A 19,329-nucleotide genomic window follows, 5' to 3' on the forward strand; every position below is an offset into this window, starting at 1 on the left:
TACCAGTGTCAGTGGAAGAAAAGAGTCAAAACTTGGTTACTATTGCAGAGAGATTGCCGTATGGCCCAAGAGAGAGAGGAGGCGAGGATTTAGACCCTATGTTCGTGGCTATGTATTTGTTCCTATTTCCTCTTTCTATGCCTCTTATCCACTCACACTAGACTTCTCTCCCAACAGAACCCTTTGAACCCTTCTCAATGCTGTGTCCATTATAGACATTTCTCAAAGAGAACATGACTGGGCTACTGCTATCATTTCTTTTCCTTTGAGGATTTAACCTGTGCATGAAAACCAGTTTTGTCCAGTGTCAGAGTGTGGCTCTTTAGTTTTCTAAACCTTGGGAGTCACCAATACTTGCTGATGAATAAACAGAAACTTTTATTTTCTCCAAATAAATCACTAAGACAAGATCCTCCGCTCTAGTAAAATGTGTTCAGGTCCATTGGCTTCCAAGGAGTGACCCTAAATTACACCATCTGTGTATAAGAATCTTCAATGGGTATTTCTCCTCATAAGGATGTAGGAATTGCTAGACTGGATCACACCAGTTGTCAGATTAATAATGCTCCTGCCTCCAATAGTGAGGAGTAACAGTTACTTCAGAATAAAGTAGAAGACTCCTAATTTGGCCAGGTATGGACTTCCTAATTTAGCCAAGAGAAATATGGCTACGAAACTTTCTAAAGTTAATTTAAAGATTTAAATTCCCTAATTTGATTTCCACTTAATAGGAAATATGTTTCTCAATCGCATATGGTGCTCCTAAAATCCTCACCTTTGGCTTCAAATCATGGATCCACCACAACCTGCTACTGAATAGCTACACAAGATAATTATGGAACAACATTGTCATTCCTGATAAAAATCACAGACAGTGCATGCAAGATTCAGTCTTAAATGGAAATGGATCCTACTCTGACATCTTTTGGGTTAGAAAGAGATTGAGTCAAATTGGACTTACCCAGTTGACCGAGGAGCTGAAGTCCGGAGAAGTGTTTAGAAGAACCCTGAGTCGTGAGTGCTTTTATACAGTTTCTAGGACTGCCTGGAGGATCTGTGATGCGTTTTATAGAGGGAGTCCCAAATTAGTTACCAAACAATCTTGATGACCTTGTTATATCCTCCTTTTGATGGAGCTGTTTTCTCAGTGTTTGGGAGTATTGGGCTAATCTCAGCCTCAAAGGGAGTGACATGAACTTTGCAATTTGCGTTCCTAGTATCATTCCAATGACTTTCTTGGTGGTGCAATGAGAATGCATGTCAAGGTGATTCAGAACTGCATCAGTAGCACAACTGGCTGTCATGAGCAGAAATCCACTTTGGTCCTTTCAATTCATGCGGGTCATTGTTAGGGGCATTGGAAAGTTCATTATACACTTTTCTGCATTCTCACAAGCTTCATCCCCAGCGGATCTGATCCAATTCCCTTTGGAAACAATTGGAATTATTCCATTGCCTTCAGTGTCTTTCCTGTCATGACTTTAAGTCTCAATTCAGCTTTTGGCAGGGGGATATTACAATGTGTATGGACAAGTTTAACCTCACTTTAAATTTCAAACTACATCTTATCAGGGACTTCAGTGATGCATGGGCCTTTGTGATGGCCATCTGCCAAGGGGTGAATTTCATCCTTGACCTAACAGTGGACCTCCACTTGTGTCATCATTGCTATCTCAAAGGGTTGCCTAAACCAGATTCGCTCATGAGTCGATGGAAGGGATAGTGGGGAGTTAAAGGAAGCAGTGCTCTTTTCTAGAAAGGGTTTCAGTTAGATCGTTGAATTTCTACTCTTAGAAACCATCTCTCTATCACTGAGCTGACAAGAAGCTCAGGTCTTGCAAGATAATGTAGCTGACTAAGCCTTGGAGGATTCCCAGGAGAGATGGAAATCATGGATTATGGATGAAAGAGAAAAGGGCTGTTGGCTGTGATTTGACATAGAGTCCAACCAGCCATAGGTTATGTTGCAGAAAACATTCCTGCAAAAACCAGAATATTGTTTTAAGTGTAAAATCTATCTTTAGGAATCCATTCTATCTCCAGGGAAGAATGCAAAAATGTCTTCCTTTCACTTTAAACCCCTGAACCTCTGCTAATTTACACCATGGAAGCACCTTCATTTTCCTATAAGTACACCAAATGCAAAATTACATTAGAAAGAAAGTGAAATATCCCCCAATTCTTTGGCTTTGAATCATGACCTGATTAAAGGAATGACATGAGAGACCTTGGCCTCTATTTTTTTAAGTGACTCTATTACTCATTGCAGAGGCATCTAACCCTTTTCATGTCTGAAACACCAATGATTGTTTGTGAGGTGCTTTGAAATGCTGAGTTGTGAGAACATTGAAGAACTTCCAGCTTTAACATGCTTACTATCCTTGTTTTATTGGCGTAGAACAACGGGCACATGGAGGTGAAGGTCACACAGGTGTCAGTTGCAGAAACAGAAATACAACCCAATAGTTCTCACTCCTCATACCACAGGGTAAGCTCGAGGTTCATCCCTTTACCCTCTGTTACAAGACAACGTTAGTAACATGTCTCATTAAATAGTGGGTGCATCCTTGGATCTAAGCATCAACAATAAAAAAATGACTAACGTTTGATCCACTTTAATTGTTTCTTCTTTATACTTGAGGACAACACTCTCCAAAGGAATTACAACTTAGGCAATTTCTATCTTTTCCTTGAGTGTGGTAGCATTGCAAATCACAGTACGTAATTAAAGTATCAAAAACATGCTTTAACGCATAGCACACAGTGGGATGAAGTCACCAACTGCACTGTGTGTCCTACTTTTTCTTTCCTTGGAAACACATCTCTCGAATGGGTCATAGTGACCCAATAGCAATGAATTCTTTCAGAGTTGTGAAACATGATACAGGGAGGGTTGTCTCTTTAAGATAGCCTTCTTTATACACAAGGATAATAATTGTCCAAAGGAATTACAAGTATGTGCCTTTCAAGCTTGTTCATTTGCAGTACAGGAATAAAACTCTCAATATAGAATTCAAATGGGAAAAATGTTGGTATCTGATAATTTAAGTCTGCTCAAATGTACATACCAACAACTACGCAAACACCTTCAAATAAAGGGAGTTAAATTGCCTTGCAAGACTCTCGATGGTTGATCATTGTTCACACTTAGATCAGAAGATATTTCACCCTGATGTTCTCCAAAAAATCATCCAAACAAAATAAAAAGAAAATTCCAGAATGAGCCTCTCTAACAATTACTCTCACTTCAGTGACATATTTGGAAGCTATGAATGGTAAGTGTCCAGTAGGGTTCAGGAGATGGAGATTGTTATTTGGCATGAGTAGTCCCAACTATTGTGGATTTTGTTTCTGATTTTACCAATTATTCCGTGTCTGACCTTCACCTTAATGTGCCTCAATTCACTTCTGTGGCCAACAGGTATAATAGTAGCTTTCATGGTGCATTGTCTGAGGCTTCCTCTGATCTAACCAGTTCACAGCACTTAACAACCACTCATCAAGTTTTATACAGCCAAAGAGATGTATTATTATAGTAGTAATTACATTTACTGGGATTAGATGTTCCAATATTAAAGATTAGATTCACTTTGAAAAATGTATGTCAAGGTCTCAGATATCATTCCAGTATTCAGATTGTGGTTCCCAGCCTCTGAAACTGAGGCTCTTTGACTTTCATTGAATGCACCTTTGCATTTCCATTTTATATCTATTTTAAAGTTTAAGGGTAGATGTTGAGCTAGTGTAAACCAGCTCAGCTTCAACTTAAGAAAGGTACTTTGCCCAGCATAGGTTAGAGAAAACCTTGTGTGAAGTGTATCTGTTTGTGCATACTCTGCACCTCCACACACAAAACTGCTCAGATGCAATGTACAATGAAATGAGTGGGAAACATCAGCCTCTGCATCTCTGTTCATGAGCAGCCAAGAAAATTGGGTCCTGTAAGAGAATTCAGCTTATAAAGAAAAGGAAGAAGCACAAGAGAGATGGAATTAAGGACTACTTCTTCAGTGGTCAAATTGCTGTGAGATGAGATTGGATTAATTCCAAGTCTGACCAACCCAGGATATTCTGCAAGACCTTTCTCTAACAGAAAGCTTTTCAGCTCTAACTGAAATGATTTGTAAAGTAGAAAACACCCCCCCCAATGCCATTTCTTCTAACCTGAGCAGCGTCAATGCCTTCCCTCAATTTTAAGGCACAGAACCTCATAGAAGTCTATGGAACTGTGCTGATGTACACTGGCTCGGCATCTGCCCTTTGAGCTTTACAAATGAATGTTTGTTAATAAAGGGAAATGAAAAGCTCTTTTTGAATGAAAATGAAAGGGCCCCAAATTCGGAGGCTAGGTGTCATGAGCTGACTATTGCAATGACATCAGAAACCTTAACATGCATTTGTAGAATTAACCTAATCCACAATTTGGGGTCATCTAATCCCAGTACAAATATTCTCTTATTAAAATAATACAAGAGTGGACACACACAATTTTAATGAGTCTGAAGTGCTTTGAACTCTGGTTTGAGGTGAAGGTTACACAGGGAGCACGTGGCAGAGTCAGAAATAAAACCCCACAATAGTGATTACTTATGCCACATACTCACCGTGGCTTCTCTATTACATTGGACAGTTACCATTCTAGGCTTCCAAATAGCCCACTGCAGCATCAGTGAAGTCAGTAGAATGAAAGCAGGGATGTAGCTGGCCCATAAAGTTTTAAGATGAAAGAGAGTTTATGGTGCAAGGTGCATGTCGCACCATGTGGAGTTAGGAACAAGCTAATCATCAGAACCACAGAGGGGAAAAAATACATCAACTGAAGGAGTTACGCAAAGTTTGTTTTGTGACTAATTGGGCTGTCAGGAGCACAGGGCCTCTGAAGTCCCTCAGGCAGTCTACAAAACTCTATAAAAACACTCAGAAGTCTTCTAACCACTTCTCTAACTTTTTCTCCTCTATGAAATGGATACGTCGTATTTGACTCGCTATCTGTGGAATCATTCAGATGATGCATTCATGATCTTTTTAATTTAGACCTGAATCTTAGACATAGACACTTGTGATTCTTAACAATGGGAAGAGATTTGTTTTTCTCACTATTTTCCCCATTACTGACCTGCAGGCATTGCTTTCTTCATGGTTTAGGACAGGGGTTCTCAAACTGGGAGTCAGGACCCCCTCAGGGGGTCATGAGGTTATTCCAGGGGGGATCGTGAGCTGTCAGCCTCCTTCCAAAACCGCGCTTTGCCTCCAGCATTTATAATGGTGTTAAATATATTAAAAGTGTTTTTAATTTATAAAGGGGGTCGCACTCAGAGACTTGCTATGTGAAAAGGGTCACCAGTACGAAAGTTTGAGAACCACTGGTTTAGAAGTTAAAGGTTGGATTTTCAGAGCAAGAGATGCATTTGGGACAGTAGTTCCTATTGATTTCAGTTGGAACTTGGGCATTCAAATCCCTTTTGTAGCTCTGAAAAGTCTCACCTCCAATTTTTAATTTAGGGTTTTGGAAGAAACTCCCTAAGTTTCCTCCACAGAGGCTTAATTCGTTCTACTTCTGCTGTCTTCTGAAGTAGCTAGTAAGTGACCTGCATTGAGACATGATACTGCATTGGATGGGCCACTCGTCTCTTCCTGCATGGCAATTGCTACCTTCTCATATGCACAAGTGATTGTAGTTGCAAATCCTCATCAGGTCTCACTAAGGCCTGGTCTACACTGGGGGGAGGTCGATGTAAGATACGCAACTCCAGCTATGGGAATAATGTAGCTGAAGTTGAAGTATCTTATTCCTACTTACTTCCCATCCTCACCACATGGGATAGATGTCCGCGGCTCCCCCCTCGACTCCACTACCGCCGCTCGCTCCGGTGGAGTTCCGGAGTCAACGGGAGCGCATTTGGGGATCGATATATCGCGTCTAGATGAGATGCGATATATCGAGCCCCGAAAAATCGATCGCTACCTGCCGATACGGCAGGTAGTCTGGACGTACCCTGATGAGTGTAGCTCCAGTGAAGTCAGTGGAACTGCACACGTTTACACCAGCTGAGGAAGTAGTGTTTAGTATTTGGCTTTGATTTTTTTTAAAAGCCAATCCTTCCCTCCTTGATCAGCAAGTGTTGGTGACACACTGAAGTTTACATACCAAAGCAACACATTTGGATGCTGACCTGAACTCATTTCTAGTTAGAGGTTACATCCTAAGAAGGAAAATGGCATTATTAATGCTATCCCAGCGAAGTTCTGTGTTATAATTTTAATGAACTTAAAATCCCAGCATTAGTGGTAGAAATTATGTACTGCTTAGAGACACGGTTATTTAGGAAAAAGAAAGTAACAAGGATTCAAAATCTCTGGTTAGGTCTTTCTTTCTTTCTTCCTTTCTCTTTAGTCAAGATATATCACATCCACCAAGCTATGTGACCTCAATTGAATAAGGAGCTCAATATAAAAAAAATTATTCCACTTGCCCACGCACCTTAAATTTACTGTTTTCCCTGCTGTGTGTCTCAGATTTATCTCCAGTGCAGAAAGTTGTCTTGTTTCACAAATGTGTGGAGTGACATTCCACAAAACATGTGTGGATAGCTTCAACAAGCCTTACATAAGGCAATGCCCTGAGCCCACAGTGCTGATGCAACCACCACCTGCTGTCATGACCTTCTCTGGACCAATTCTCAGTTCTTTCCCTCAGAAAGCCTTACTGGCTTTAAAGAGGCCTTATTGCAGGCGCAGGAAGAAACCATCCCAATGTGCAGAAAGAATAACAAATATGACAGGGGACTAGCTTGGCTTAACAGTGAAATCTTCGGGGAGCTTAAACTCAAAAAGGAAGCTTACAAGAAGTGGAAATTTGGACAGATGACTAGGGAGGAGTATAAAAATATTGCTAGAGCATGCAGGGGTGTAATCAGGAAGGCCAAGCACAATTGGAGTTGCAGCTAGCAAGGGATGTGAAGGGTAACAAGAAGGGTTTCTACAGGTATGTTAGCAACAAGAAGGTCAGAGAAAGTGTGGGACCCTTACTGAATGGGAGAGGCAACATAGTGACAGATGATGTGGAAAAAGCTGAAGTACTCAATGTTTTTTTTGCCTCTGTCTTCACAGACAAGGTCACCTCCCAGACTGCTGCACTGGGCAACATGATATGGGGAGGAGGTGAGCAGCCCTCAGCGGTGAAAGAACAGGTTAAAGACTATTTAGAAAAGCTGGACATGCACAAGTCTATGGGTCCATATCTAATGCATCCGAGATTGCTGAGGGAGTAGCTGCTGTGATTGCGGAGCCGTTGGCCATTTTCTTTGAAAACTTGTGGCAATCGGGGGATGTCCTGGATGATTGGAAAAAGGCAAATATAGTGCCCATCTTTAAAAAGGGGAAGAAAGAGAACCCAGGGAGCTACAGACCGGTCAGCCTCACTTCAGTCCCCAGCAGAATCATGGAGCAGGTCCTCAAGGAATCCATTTTGAAGCACTTGAAGGAGAGGAAGGTGATCAGGAACAGTCAACAGGGATTCACCAAGGGCAAGTCATGCCTGACCAACCTGATTGCCTTCTATGATGAGATAATTGGCTCTGTGGATATGGGGAAAGTGGTGGATGTGATATATCTTGACTTTAGCAAAGCTTTTGATACGGACTCCCACAGTATTCTTGCCAGCAAATTAAAGAAATATGGGCTGGATGAATGGACTATAAGGTGGATATAAAGGGCTAGATTGTCAGGCTCAGTGGATAGTGATCAATGGCTTGATGTCTAGTTGACAGCCAGTACCAAGCGGAGTGCCCCAGGGGTTGGTTCTGGGGCCGGTTTTGTTCAACATCTTTATTAATGATCTAGATGATGGGATGAATTGCACTCTCAGCAAGTTCAAATATAACACTAAGCTGGGGGGAGATGTAGATACACCGGAGGGTAGGGATAGGGTCCAGAGTGACCTGGACAAATTCAAGGATTGGGCCAAGAGAAATCTGATGAGGTTAAACAAGGGCAAGTGCAGAGTCCTGCACTTAGGAAGGAAGAATCCCATGGACCGCTACAGGCTGGGGACCGACTGGCTAAGCAGTTCTGCAGAAATGGACCTGGGGATTACAGTGGATGAGAAGCTGGATATGAGTCAGCAGTGTGCCCTTGTTCCCAAGAAGAACAACGGCATATTGGGCTGCATTAGTAGGAGCATTGCCAGCAGATCGAGGGAAGTGATTATTCCCCTCTATTCAGCACTGGTGAGGCCATACCTGGAGTATTGCGTTCAGTTTGGCCCCCCCACTACAGAAGGGATGTGACCAAATTGGAGAGAGTCCAGTGGAGGGCAACAAAAATTATTAGGGGGCTGGGGCACATGACTTACAAGGAGAGGCTGAGAGAAGTGGGGTTATTTAGTCTGCAGAAGAGAAGAGTGAGGGGAGATTTGATAGCAGCCTTCAGCTACCTGAAGGGAGGTTCCAAAGAGGATGGAGCTCAGCTGTTCTCGGTGGTGGCAGAGGCAGAACAAGAAGCAATGGTCTCAAGTGGCAGTGCAGGAGGTCCAGGTTGGATGTTCGGAAACACTATTTCACTAGGAGAGTGGTGAAGCACTGGAATGGATTAACTAGGGACGGGGTGGAATCTCCATCCTTAGAGGTTTTTAAGGATCAGCTTGACAAAGCCCTGGCTGGGATGATTTAGCTGGTATTGGTCCTGCTTTGAGCAAGGGATTGCAACCCTAATATTCTATGATTCTATGAGTCTATGAAAGCATAGTGGGATCTTCAGGAACAGCTAACAATGGAGTGGGTGATGGGGGCCTATGAGGTGATAGAGCCTTATAACGTTATGGATGCTTCTATGGTTGTGGGGGTTCCTATGGTTATGGGACATGACATGGTTATCAGGGTCCATATGGATAGAAGAGATTCTATGGTTACAAGGTACCATATGGTTGTGGGAGGAATACAGGGTTGTGGGGATGGTGATGGGGTCATAGATACCTTAACGGAAACAGTGGGCTATGTTAAACCCAATAGGCATATCCAAAGAAAAAGGAAGAACCAGGACATGAACAGCAAGATACAGATTGAGGTTTTAGCACATAGCCCTAGCTTTGAGAAGTGCTGAGTACATTGAACTCTTTGTGAAATGAAAGAGCTCTATTTAATCGGCACCTCTGCAAACATGCCGAATGTTTCCCATATTTCACACAATGGGTTTTAATTCTAATGCCTTCATGGCTATGTGCTTCCTCTATTATCAACACAGTGGGCTTTGGTGATGCAGAGAGAATGGTGCTTGCAGTACTCTGGAGCAAATGCCGACTGAGATGGAGTTACTACATTTCTTCAAGCTTGGCAAGGGTATGAATTCTTGTGCTTCAGGGTATAGTCTAATAATGGGGGTAGATCAGATTGACGGAGGAAAGTGAAAAAGTTCCTCTATGGGGCGGTGACCCCATACCTGTGTTCTGCTGGTTCTCTAGAACCTCCCTGTGAAGCCTCTAGCACTCACCACTGTGGGAGAGAGGCCTGATCTGCTACAGCAATGCCTATGTTCTTCCATTCCAAGCAGGGGTCAATAGATATCATCTGACATTGAAGAATAGAGCTGTATTGCCCTTAAATAAAACCCAGTGCCAGATGACAAAATCTCCCCTTACTGTGTGAGTATTACATCATGTCATTAAAAAGCCAGGATGGTCTGGATACATTTTTTCTTTCGTGTTGTCAAATTAAAAAATTAATTAACATAAAATATTCAACTTCTGGGAACTGAGAGCCATGAACACATTGAAGGAAAGCATCGTAGAAAATGCAATCTTGGTATGTGCAGTTCCTGCAATACCCAACTATGGTAGACCCAGGGGTTTTTATATAAAAATGGTAATATAGAGTGAAGTGAGGAACAGCTTGCTAAAAAACCATTAGATTCTTCTCTTGAAGAAATGGTCAGTGTATTGATCTGTTCATATCACAAGGGAGATTCCTGACTGCTCCAGATGACTTTGTTGTAGTGTAATTTGTCTTTGGGAGTGGCCAATTTCCTTTTCCTTCCAAAAGTCTTGGTCGGTATCCAGCAAAGACTCACACAGATACTTTCCATGAACCATGTGATTGGTCTTTTTGAAATCAAAGAAATATTTACATTCTTAAAGTGAAAATCTGTGTAAGTCTTAACAGGAAAAGGCGTTTTGCTAAACACATAATGCAAAGGAAGAAATCCATCCCAATGCAGAGAGCCTGAATAATGCTAGGAACCATTTTATGGGCTTTATTCTCCTATCACTCCTGCCTTGGAAAGTTTGGATGAGTACATGGAACTCTGTGTGAAATTATAAAAGCATGTAGCAGTGCCTTCTCCCGGCCCCTCCACAAACGCAGTCAGAGACCAGCTGAAGTGCAGCACCTGCGTCCTTTTATTGTTTGTGTCCGTTCCCACCACCTATTATTTACAGATACCTACAGAGACCAACACTCTGGGAGACTACTAACTTCCCAGCCAGCAGGGACCTAGAGCCCACAGTCCTCCCTTTCCTGTCTCCCCTGTTTCCTGTCTCTTAGCCAGATTTATAGGGCAGGTTGGTTACCCAGGCCTGCAGGTGGATCCACTCTGGTAATTAGAGCATGGCCACTCAGCCAGCCCAACTAATACCCTTCTTCCTCTACAACAAGGCTAACAGGGGCCTGACTTGTTTCTCCCAGCCAGCACCCTGTTACACAGCACCTTTGCAAACATGCCGAATGTTTCCCATATTTCACACAATGGGTCTTACTTCTAATGCCTTCATGGCTATGTGCTTCCTCTATTATCAACACAGTGGGCCTTGGTGATGCAGAGAGAATGGTGCTTGCAGTACTCTGGAGCAAATGCCAACTGAGATGGATTTCTTGCATTTCTACAAGCTTGGCAAGGATATAAACTCTTGTGCTTCAGGGTATCATCCAATCATGGAGGTAGATCGGATTGATGGGGGATAATGAAAAAGTTCCTCTATGGGGCAGGTGATCCCATACCTGTGTTCTGTGGGGTTTCTTGCACCTCCCTGTGAAGCCTCTGGCACTCACCACTGTGGGAGAGAGGCCTGATCTGCTGCAGCAATGCCTATGTTCTTCCATTCCAAGGAGGGGTCAATAGATATGTTCTGACATTGAAGAATAGAGCTGTATTGCCCTTAAATAAACCCCAGTGCCAGATGGCTAAATCTCCCCTCACTGTGTGAGTATTACATCATGTCATTGAAGAGCCTGAATGGTCTGGATACATTTTTCCTTTCATGTTGTCAAATCAAAAATTTGATCAGTCAAAAATATTCATCGTCTGGCAACTGAAAGCCATGAACATGTTGAAGAAAAGCATCGTAGAAAATGCAATATTGGTATGTGCAGTTCCTGCAATATCAAGCGATGGTGCACCCAGGGGGGTTTGTATAAAAATGGTAATATGGAGTGCAGTGAGGAACAGCTTCTTAAAAAAACATAAGATTCTTGTACTGAAGTAATGGTCAGTGTACTAATTTCTTCATATCACAAGGGAGATTCCTGACTGCTGGAGATGACTTTGGTGTAGGGTAATTTGTCTTTAGGGGTGGCCAATTTCCTTTTCCTTCCGAAAATCTCGGTCACTATCCAGCAAAGATTAACACAGACATTTTCCATGAACCATGTGATTGGTCTTTTTCAAATCAAAGGAAATATTTACATTCTTAAAGTGAAAATCTGTGTAAGTGTTATCAGGAAAAGGCTTTTTGCTACACAAATAATGCAAGGAAGAACTCGGCCCCTGTGCAGAGGGCCTGCATAATGCTATGAACCACTTTAAGGCCTTTATTCTCCTATCACTCCACGCCTTCAAAAGTTGCAACTTGAGAAGTGCCTGGTGCTGCCTGTTCTACAGGGATGAATTTCATCCAGCGCAATTTTTAAACAAGGAGGGAGGAACAAGGAAAACCAGAAGATCAATATTATGATGCAGCATCGTTTTTAATGAGAATGAAATTTGCAATACACAGTTACAGAAAAAAATAATACACAGCAGAAAGAATCTATTTCAAGAATTTCCAAAAGGGCTGCAAACAATCACCCACTTCTTTGGGATGCATTTGAGGCAAGATGTTCTTTTTCCTATGCTGCAGGTTCAGAGTTAGACAAACAAATTAAAGTGATAATAAATACAACTGATGCCTGTTTTAATTTCCCTGTTTCCCTCACACTGCGGGGTTAGTGCAAGCAGCCTGAGTGTCATTCAGAATGAGTCCACGTGTGACTAAGAGAATAAGCACGTGGTTGGGAAAGCATTGGCGGAAAGAGTTTATAAGCATAATATCAGAAATCGCTCTCTGAGAGAAAGGGGCTGAGCAGACACAGCTCGCATTGAATTCAAGTGGAGCCGTGCCTGCCCAGCACTTCTGAAATCTCTGTCTGAATCTAGAGCTTGTTGTTCATTTCCTGGTCTTTTCTTTTACCATTGACATTCCTGCAGGGTTTAACATGGTGTACAGCTTCCACTCAGGTACCTATGGCAAGATACCCCAGAACCACATGCTCCTCCATAACCGTAACCTCCCCCGTAACCACACGATCCTCCGTAACCTCCCCCGTAACCACACAGTCCCCCGTAACCTCCTCCATAACCACACAGTCCACCATAACGGCCCCCGTAACCACTCAATCCCCCATAACCATAACGGCCCCCGTAACCACCTAATCCCCCGTAACCATACAATCCTCCGTAAGCGCCCCCATAGCCGTTCAATCCCCCATAACCGAATGAGCCCCCATAGCCGGGTCCGACCACAGGTGCTCCAACAGCTCCCACTTCACTGTGCTGAGGGAAAGTGCTGAGAATTGGTCCTGGGAGGGTTACGGCAACTGGTGATGGTCTGATGATCACTTCAGAGTCAGGGCACTGCCTAACGCACGGCTCGTTGCAGCTGCCAGAAACTGGACTGGGACGGGCCACCCCGCATTCTGGATAGCACAGGCTGGAGCAAGACATCTTTCTGTGATGGAGGTAAACCTGAAACACCCAACAGGGAATAGAGTAAAGAAAAGGTACCAGTGTCAGTGGAAGAAAGGACTCAAAACCCGGTTACTGTTTCAGTGAGATTGCTGTGGGGCACAAGAGAGAGAGGAGGAGTGGACTTAGATCCTATATTTGTGGCTATGTATTTGTTCCTATTTCCTCTTTCTTTGCCTCTTATCCACTCACACTAAACTTCCCTCTCAATGACCTGTCTGAAAAACACCACCTGGAATAAGTGTCATTATTTCTTTGAAGGACCCCTGGTATGCTGTGTCCATTATAGACATTTCTCAAAGAGAACATGGCTGGGCTACTGCTATCATTTCTTTTTCTTTGAGGATTCAACCTCTGCATGCAAACCAGTTGAGTCCAGTGTCAGAGTGTGGCTCTTGGGTTTTCTAAACCTCGGGAGTCACCAATACTTGCTGATGAATAAACAGAAACTTTTCTTTTCTCCAAATAAATCACTAAGACAAGATCCTCAGCTCTGGTAAACTGGGTTCAGATCCACTGGCTTCCATGGAGCGACCCTAAATTACACCATCTGAGCAGAAGCATCTTCAGTGGGTATTTCTGCTCAGAAGAACGCTGGAATACCTAGACTGGATCACACCATTTGTCAGTTTCATAATTCGCCTGCCTCCAATACTAAGGAATAACAGCTACTTCAGAATAAAGTAGAAGACCCCTAAATTGGCTTTGTAGGGACTAAACTGGGAACGTTTCTTCCTAATCTAGCCAAGAGAGAAATGGCGAAGAAACTTTCTAAAGTTAATTTAAAGATTTAAATTCCCTAATTTGATTTCCACTTAATAGGAAATATGTTTCTCAATCGCATATGGTGCTCCTAAAATCCCCACCTTTGGCTTCAAATCATGGATCCACCACAACCTGCTACTGAATAGCTACACAAGATAATTATGGAACAACATTGTCATTCCTGATAAAAATCACAGACAGTGCGTGCAAGATTCAGTCTTAAATGGAAATGGATCCTACTGTGACATCTCTTGGGTTAGAAAGAGATTGAGTCAAATTGGACTTACCCAGTTGACCGAGGAGCTGAAGTCCGGAGAAGTGTTTAGAAGAACCCTGAGTCGTGAGCGCTTTTATACAGTTTCTAGGACTGCCTGGAGGATCTGTGATGCGTTTTATAGAGGGAGTCCCAAATTAGTTACCAAACAATCTTGATGGCCTTGTTAAATCCTCCTTTTGATGGAACTGTTTTCTCAGGGTTTGGGAGTATTGGGCTAATCTCAGCCTCAAAGAGAGTGACATGCACGTTGCAATCTGCGTTCCTAGTATTATTCCAGTGACTTTCTTGGTGGTGCAATGAGAATGCGTGTCAAGGTGATTCAGAATTGCATCAGGAACACAATTGGCTGTCATGAGCAGAAATCCACTCTGGTCCTTTCAATTCATGCGGGTCATTGTTAGGGGCATTGGACAGTTCATTATAAACTTGCTAGGAAGCAAAGAGCCATTTTTCTGCATTCTCAAAAGCTCCATCCCCAACGGGTGAGATCCAATTCCCTTTGAAAACAATCAGAATCCTTCCATTGCCTTCAGTGTCTTTCCTGTCGTGACTTTAAGTCTCAGATTCACCTTTTGGCAGAGGGATAGTATGATGCCTATGGACAACTTTAGCCCCAGTTTAAAATTTCAAACTATGTTTTAGCAGGGTCTTAAATGAAGCGTGGGCCTTTGTGATGGCCCTCTGCCCAGAGGTGAATTTCACCTTAGGGTGATTAAACCTTGATCTAACATTGGACCTCCACTTGTGTCACCAATGCTACCTCAAAGGGTTTCCTAAACCAGATTTGCTCATGGGTCGATGGAAGGGATAGTGAGGAGTTAAAGGAAGCAGTGCTCTTTTCTAGAAAGGGTTTGAGTTAAATCATTGAATTTGTTCTTTGTTAGAAACCATCTCTCTATGACTGAGCTGACAAGAAACTAAGGTCTTGCAAGATAATGTAGCTGACTAAACCCTGAAAGAAGCCCAGGAGAGATGGAAATCATGGATTACGGGTGAAGGAGGAAAGGGCTATTGGCTGTGATTTGACATGGAGTCCGACCAGCCATAGGTTATGTTGCAGAAAACATTCCTGAAAAAACCAGAATGTTGTTTTAAGTGTAAGATCTATTTCTAGGAGTGTATTCTATATCCAGGGAAGAAGGCAGAAATGTCCTCCTGTGACTTGAAGGCCCTGAACCTCTTTCAATTTGAAGCAACTGTGCTGATTTACACCAAGAGAGCATCTCCAGCAATCAGGAATCTCCCTTGTGATATGAAGAAATTAGTACACTGACCATTACTTCAGTACAAGAATCTACTGTTTTTTTAGGAAGCTGTTCCTCACTGCACTCCATATTACCATTTTTATACAAACCCCCCTGGGTGCACCATCGCTTGATATTGCAGGAACTGCACATACCAAGATTGCATTTGAAATCTTGAGTTCTGAGAATGATGAACCTCGAGCTTGAACTGTGGTGGGGGAATCAGAACTATTGGGTTTTTCTGCAACTGACACCCGTGCCTTAACATGCTTACTATCCTTGTTTTATCCGCATAGAACAGTAGGCACATGGAGCTGAAGGTCACACGGTTCTGATTCCCCCTACCACAGTTCAAGCTCGAGGGTCATCCCTGTTAGACTCTATTACAAGGCAACATTAGTAATATGTCTCGTTAAATAGTGGGTGCATCCTTGTATCTAAGCATCAACAATTAAAAAAATGACTAACGTTTGATCCACTTTAATTGTTTCTTCTTTATACTTGAGGACAACACTCTCCAAAGGAATTACAAGTCAGGCAATTTCTATCTTTTCCTTGAGTGTGTTACTAATGTTGCCTTGTAATAGAGTCTAACAGGGATGAACCTTGAGCTTGAACTGTGGTAGAGGGAATCAGAATCGTGTGACTTTCAACTCCATGTGCCTACTGTGCTATGCGGATAAAACAAGGGTAGTAAGCATGTTAAGGCTGGAAGTTCTTCATCATTCTCAGAACTCAAGATTTCAAAGCACCTCGTAAACATTCATTGGTGTTTTTCACACATAAAAAGGGTTGTATTCTTAGAAGATTAATAAATTGTTCCTGGGATTAGACGCCTCTGCAATGAGTAATAGAGTCACTTAAAAAAAATAGAGGCCAAGGTCTCTCATGTCATTCCTTTAATCAGGGCATGATTCAAAGCCACAGAATTTGGGGATATTTCACTTTCTTTCTAATGTGATTTTGCATTTGGTGTATTTATAGAAAAATGAAGGTGCTTCCATGGTGTAACTCAGCACAGTTGCTTCAAATTGAAAGAGGTTCAGGGCCTTCAAGTCACAGGAGGACATTTCTGCCTTTTTCCCTGGATATAGAATACACTCCTAGAAATAGATTTTACACTTAAAACAACATTCTGGTTTTTTCAGGAATGTTTTCTGCAACATAACCTATGGCTGGTCGGACTCCATGTCAAATCACAGCCAATAGCCCTTTCCTCCTTCACCCGTAATCCATGATTTCCATCTCTCCTGGGCTTCTTTCAGGGTTTAGTCAGCTACATTATCTTGCAAGACCTTAGTTTCTTGTCAGCTCAGTCATAGAGAGATGGTTTCTAACAAAGAACAAATTCAATGATTTAACTCAAACCCTTTCTAGAAAAGAGCACTGCTTCCTTTAACTCCTCACTATCCCTTCCATCGACCCATGAGCAAATCTGGTTTAGGAAACCCTTTGAGGTAGCATTGGTGACACAAGTGGAGGTCCAATGTTAGATCAAGGTTTAATCACCCTAAGGTGAAATTCACCTCTGGGCAGAGGGCCATCACAAAGGCCCACGCTTCATTTAAGACCCTGCTAAAACATAGTTTGAAATTTTAAACTGGGGCTAAAGTTGTCCATAGGCATCATACTATCCCTCTGCCAAAAGGTGAATCTGAGACTTAAAGTCACGACAGGAAAGACACTGAAGGCAATGGAAGGATTCTGATTGTTTTCAAAGGGAATTGGATCTCACCCGTTGGGGATGGAGCTTTTGAGAATGCAGAAAAATGGCTCTTTGCTTCCTAGCAAGTTTATAATGAACTGTCCAATGCCCCTAACAATGACCCGCATGAATTGAAAGGACCAGAGTGGATTTCTGCTCATGACAGCCAATTGTGTTCCTGATGCAATTCTGAATCACCTTGACACGCATTCTCATTGCACCACCAAGAAAGTCACTGGAATAATACTAGGAACGCAGATTGCAACGTGCATGTCACTCTCTTTGAGGCTGAGATTAGCCCAATACTCCCAAACCCTGAGAAAACAGTTCCATCAAAAGGAGGATTTAACAAGGCCATCAAGATTGTTTGGTAACTAATTTGGGACTCCCTCTATAAAACGCATCACAGATCCTCCAGGCAGTCCTAGAAACTGTATAAAAGCGCTCACGACTCAGGGTTCTTCTAAACACTTCTCCGGACTTCAGCTCCTCGGTCAACTGGGTAAGTCCAATTTGACTCAATCTCTTTCTAACCCAAGAGATGTCAGAGTAGGATCCATTTCCATTTAAGACTGAATCTTGCATGCACTGTCTGTGATTTTTATCAGGAATGACAATGTTGTTCCATAATTATCTTGTGTAGCTATTCAGTAGCAGGTTGTGGTGGATCCATGATTTGAAGCCAAAGGTGGGGATTTTAGGAGCACCATATGCGATTGAGAAACATATTTCCTATTAAGTGGAAATCAAATTAGGGAATTTAAATCTTTAAATTAACTTTAGAAAGTTTCTTCGCCATTTCTCTCTTGGCTAGATTAGGAAGAAACGTTCCCAGTTTAGTCCCTACACAGCCAATTTAGGGGTCTTCTACTTTATTCTGAAGTAGCTGTTATTCCTTAGTATTGGAGGCAGGCGAATTATTAAACTGACAAATGGTGTGATCCAGTCTAGGTATTCCAGCGTTCTTATGAGCAGAAATACCCACTGAAGATGCTTCTGCTCAGATGGTGTAATTTAGGGTCGCTCCATGGAAGCCAGTGGATCTGAACCCAGTTTACCAGAGCTGAGGATCTTGTCTTAGTGATTTATTTGGAGAAAAGAAAAGTTTCTGTTTATTCATCAGCAAGTATTGGTGACTCCCGAGGTTTAGAAAACCCAAGAGCCACACTCTGACACTGGACTCAACTGGTTTGCATGCAGAGGTTGAATCCTCAAAGAAAAAGAAATGATAGCAGTAGCCCAGTCATGTTCTCTTTGAGAAATGTCTATAATGGACACAGCATACCAGGGGTCCTTCAAAGAAATAATGACACTTATTCCAGGTGGTGTTTTTCAGACAGGTCATTGAGAGGGAAGTTTAGTGTGAGTGGATAAGAGGCAAAGAAAGAGGAAATAGGAACAAATACATAGCCACAAATATAGGATCTAAGTCCACTCCTCCTCTCTCTCTTGTGCCCCACAGCAATCTCACTGAAACAGTAACCGGGTTTTGAGTCCTTTCTTCCACTGACACTGGTACCTTTTCTTTACTCTATTCCCTGTTGGGTGTTTCAGGTTTACCTCCATCACAGAAAGATGTCTTGCTCCAGCCTGTGCTATCCAGAATGCGGGGTGGCCCGTCCCAGTCCAGTTTCTGGCAGCTGCAACGAGCCGTGCGTTAGGCAGTGCCCTGACTCTGAAGTGATCATCAGACCATCACCAGTTGCCGTAACCCTCCCAGGACCAATTCTCAGCACTTTCCCTCAGCACAGTGAAGTGGGAGCTGTTGGAGCACCTGTGGTCGGACCCGGCTATGGGGGCTCATTCGGTTATGGGGGATTGAACGGCTATGGGGGCGCTTACGGAGGATTGTATGGTTACGGGGGATTAGGTGGTTACGGGGGCCGTTATGGTTATGGGGGATTGAGTGGTTACGGGGGCCGTTATGGTGGACTGTGTGGTTATGGAGGAGGTTACGGGGGACTGTGTGGTTACGGGGGAGGTTACGGAGGATCGTGTGGTTACGGGGGAGGTTACGGTTATGGAGGAGCATGTGGTTCTGGGGTATCTTGCCATAGGTACCTGAGTGGAAGCTGTACACCATGTTAAACCCTGCAGGAATGTCAATGGTAAAAGAAAAGACCAGGAAATGAACAACAAGCTCTAGATTCAGACAGAGATTTCAGAAGTGCTGGGCAGGCACGGCTCCACTTGAATTCAATGCGAGCTGTGTCTGCTCAGCCCCTTTCTCTCAGAGAGCGATTTCTGATATTATGCTTATAAACTCTTTCTGCCAATGCTTTCCCAACCATGTGCTTATTCTCTTAGTCACACGTGGACTCATTCTGAATGACACTCAGGCTGCTTGC

The 19,329-nt window shown here is 42.9% G+C and overlaps 2 protein-coding genes across 2 annotated transcripts; one reads left to right on the plus strand and one right to left on the minus strand.

Annotated features, from left to right (window-relative positions):
- Positions 1–12,456: 12,456 nt before the first annotated feature.
- Positions 12,457–12,969, minus strand: LOC123352153 (claw keratin-like). Its single transcript, XM_044991930.1, has one exon. The coding sequence runs from the start codon at positions 12,967–12,969 to the stop codon at positions 12,457–12,459; it is 513 nt and encodes a 170-aa protein (XP_044847865.1).
- A 5,587-nt stretch (positions 12,970–18,556) lies between these two features.
- LOC123352154 (claw keratin-like) lies at positions 18,557–19,069 on the plus strand. The gene has a single exon (XM_044991931.1). It carries the CDS (start codon positions 18,557–18,559, stop codon positions 19,067–19,069), a length of 513 nt encoding a protein of 170 aa, XP_044847866.1.
- Positions 19,070–19,329: the final 260 nt, after the last annotated feature.

This window comes from Mauremys mutica, chromosome 17 (genome assembly GCF_020497125.1).
Source record: "Mauremys mutica isolate MM-2020 ecotype Southern chromosome 17, ASM2049712v1, whole genome shotgun sequence".
NCBI lineage: Eukaryota > Metazoa > Chordata > Testudines > Geoemydidae > Mauremys > Mauremys mutica.

What these genes read in the sequence shown, in the direction of transcription:
- LOC123352153 (XM_044991930.1), bottom strand. Translation starts at nt 12,969, where the DNA reads ATGTCTTGCTCCAGCCTGTGCTATCCAGAATGCGGGGTGGCCCGTCCC.
- LOC123352154 (XM_044991931.1), top strand. Translation starts at nt 18,557, where the DNA reads ATGTCTTGCTCCAGCCTGTGCTATCCAGAATGCGGGGTGGCCCGTCCC.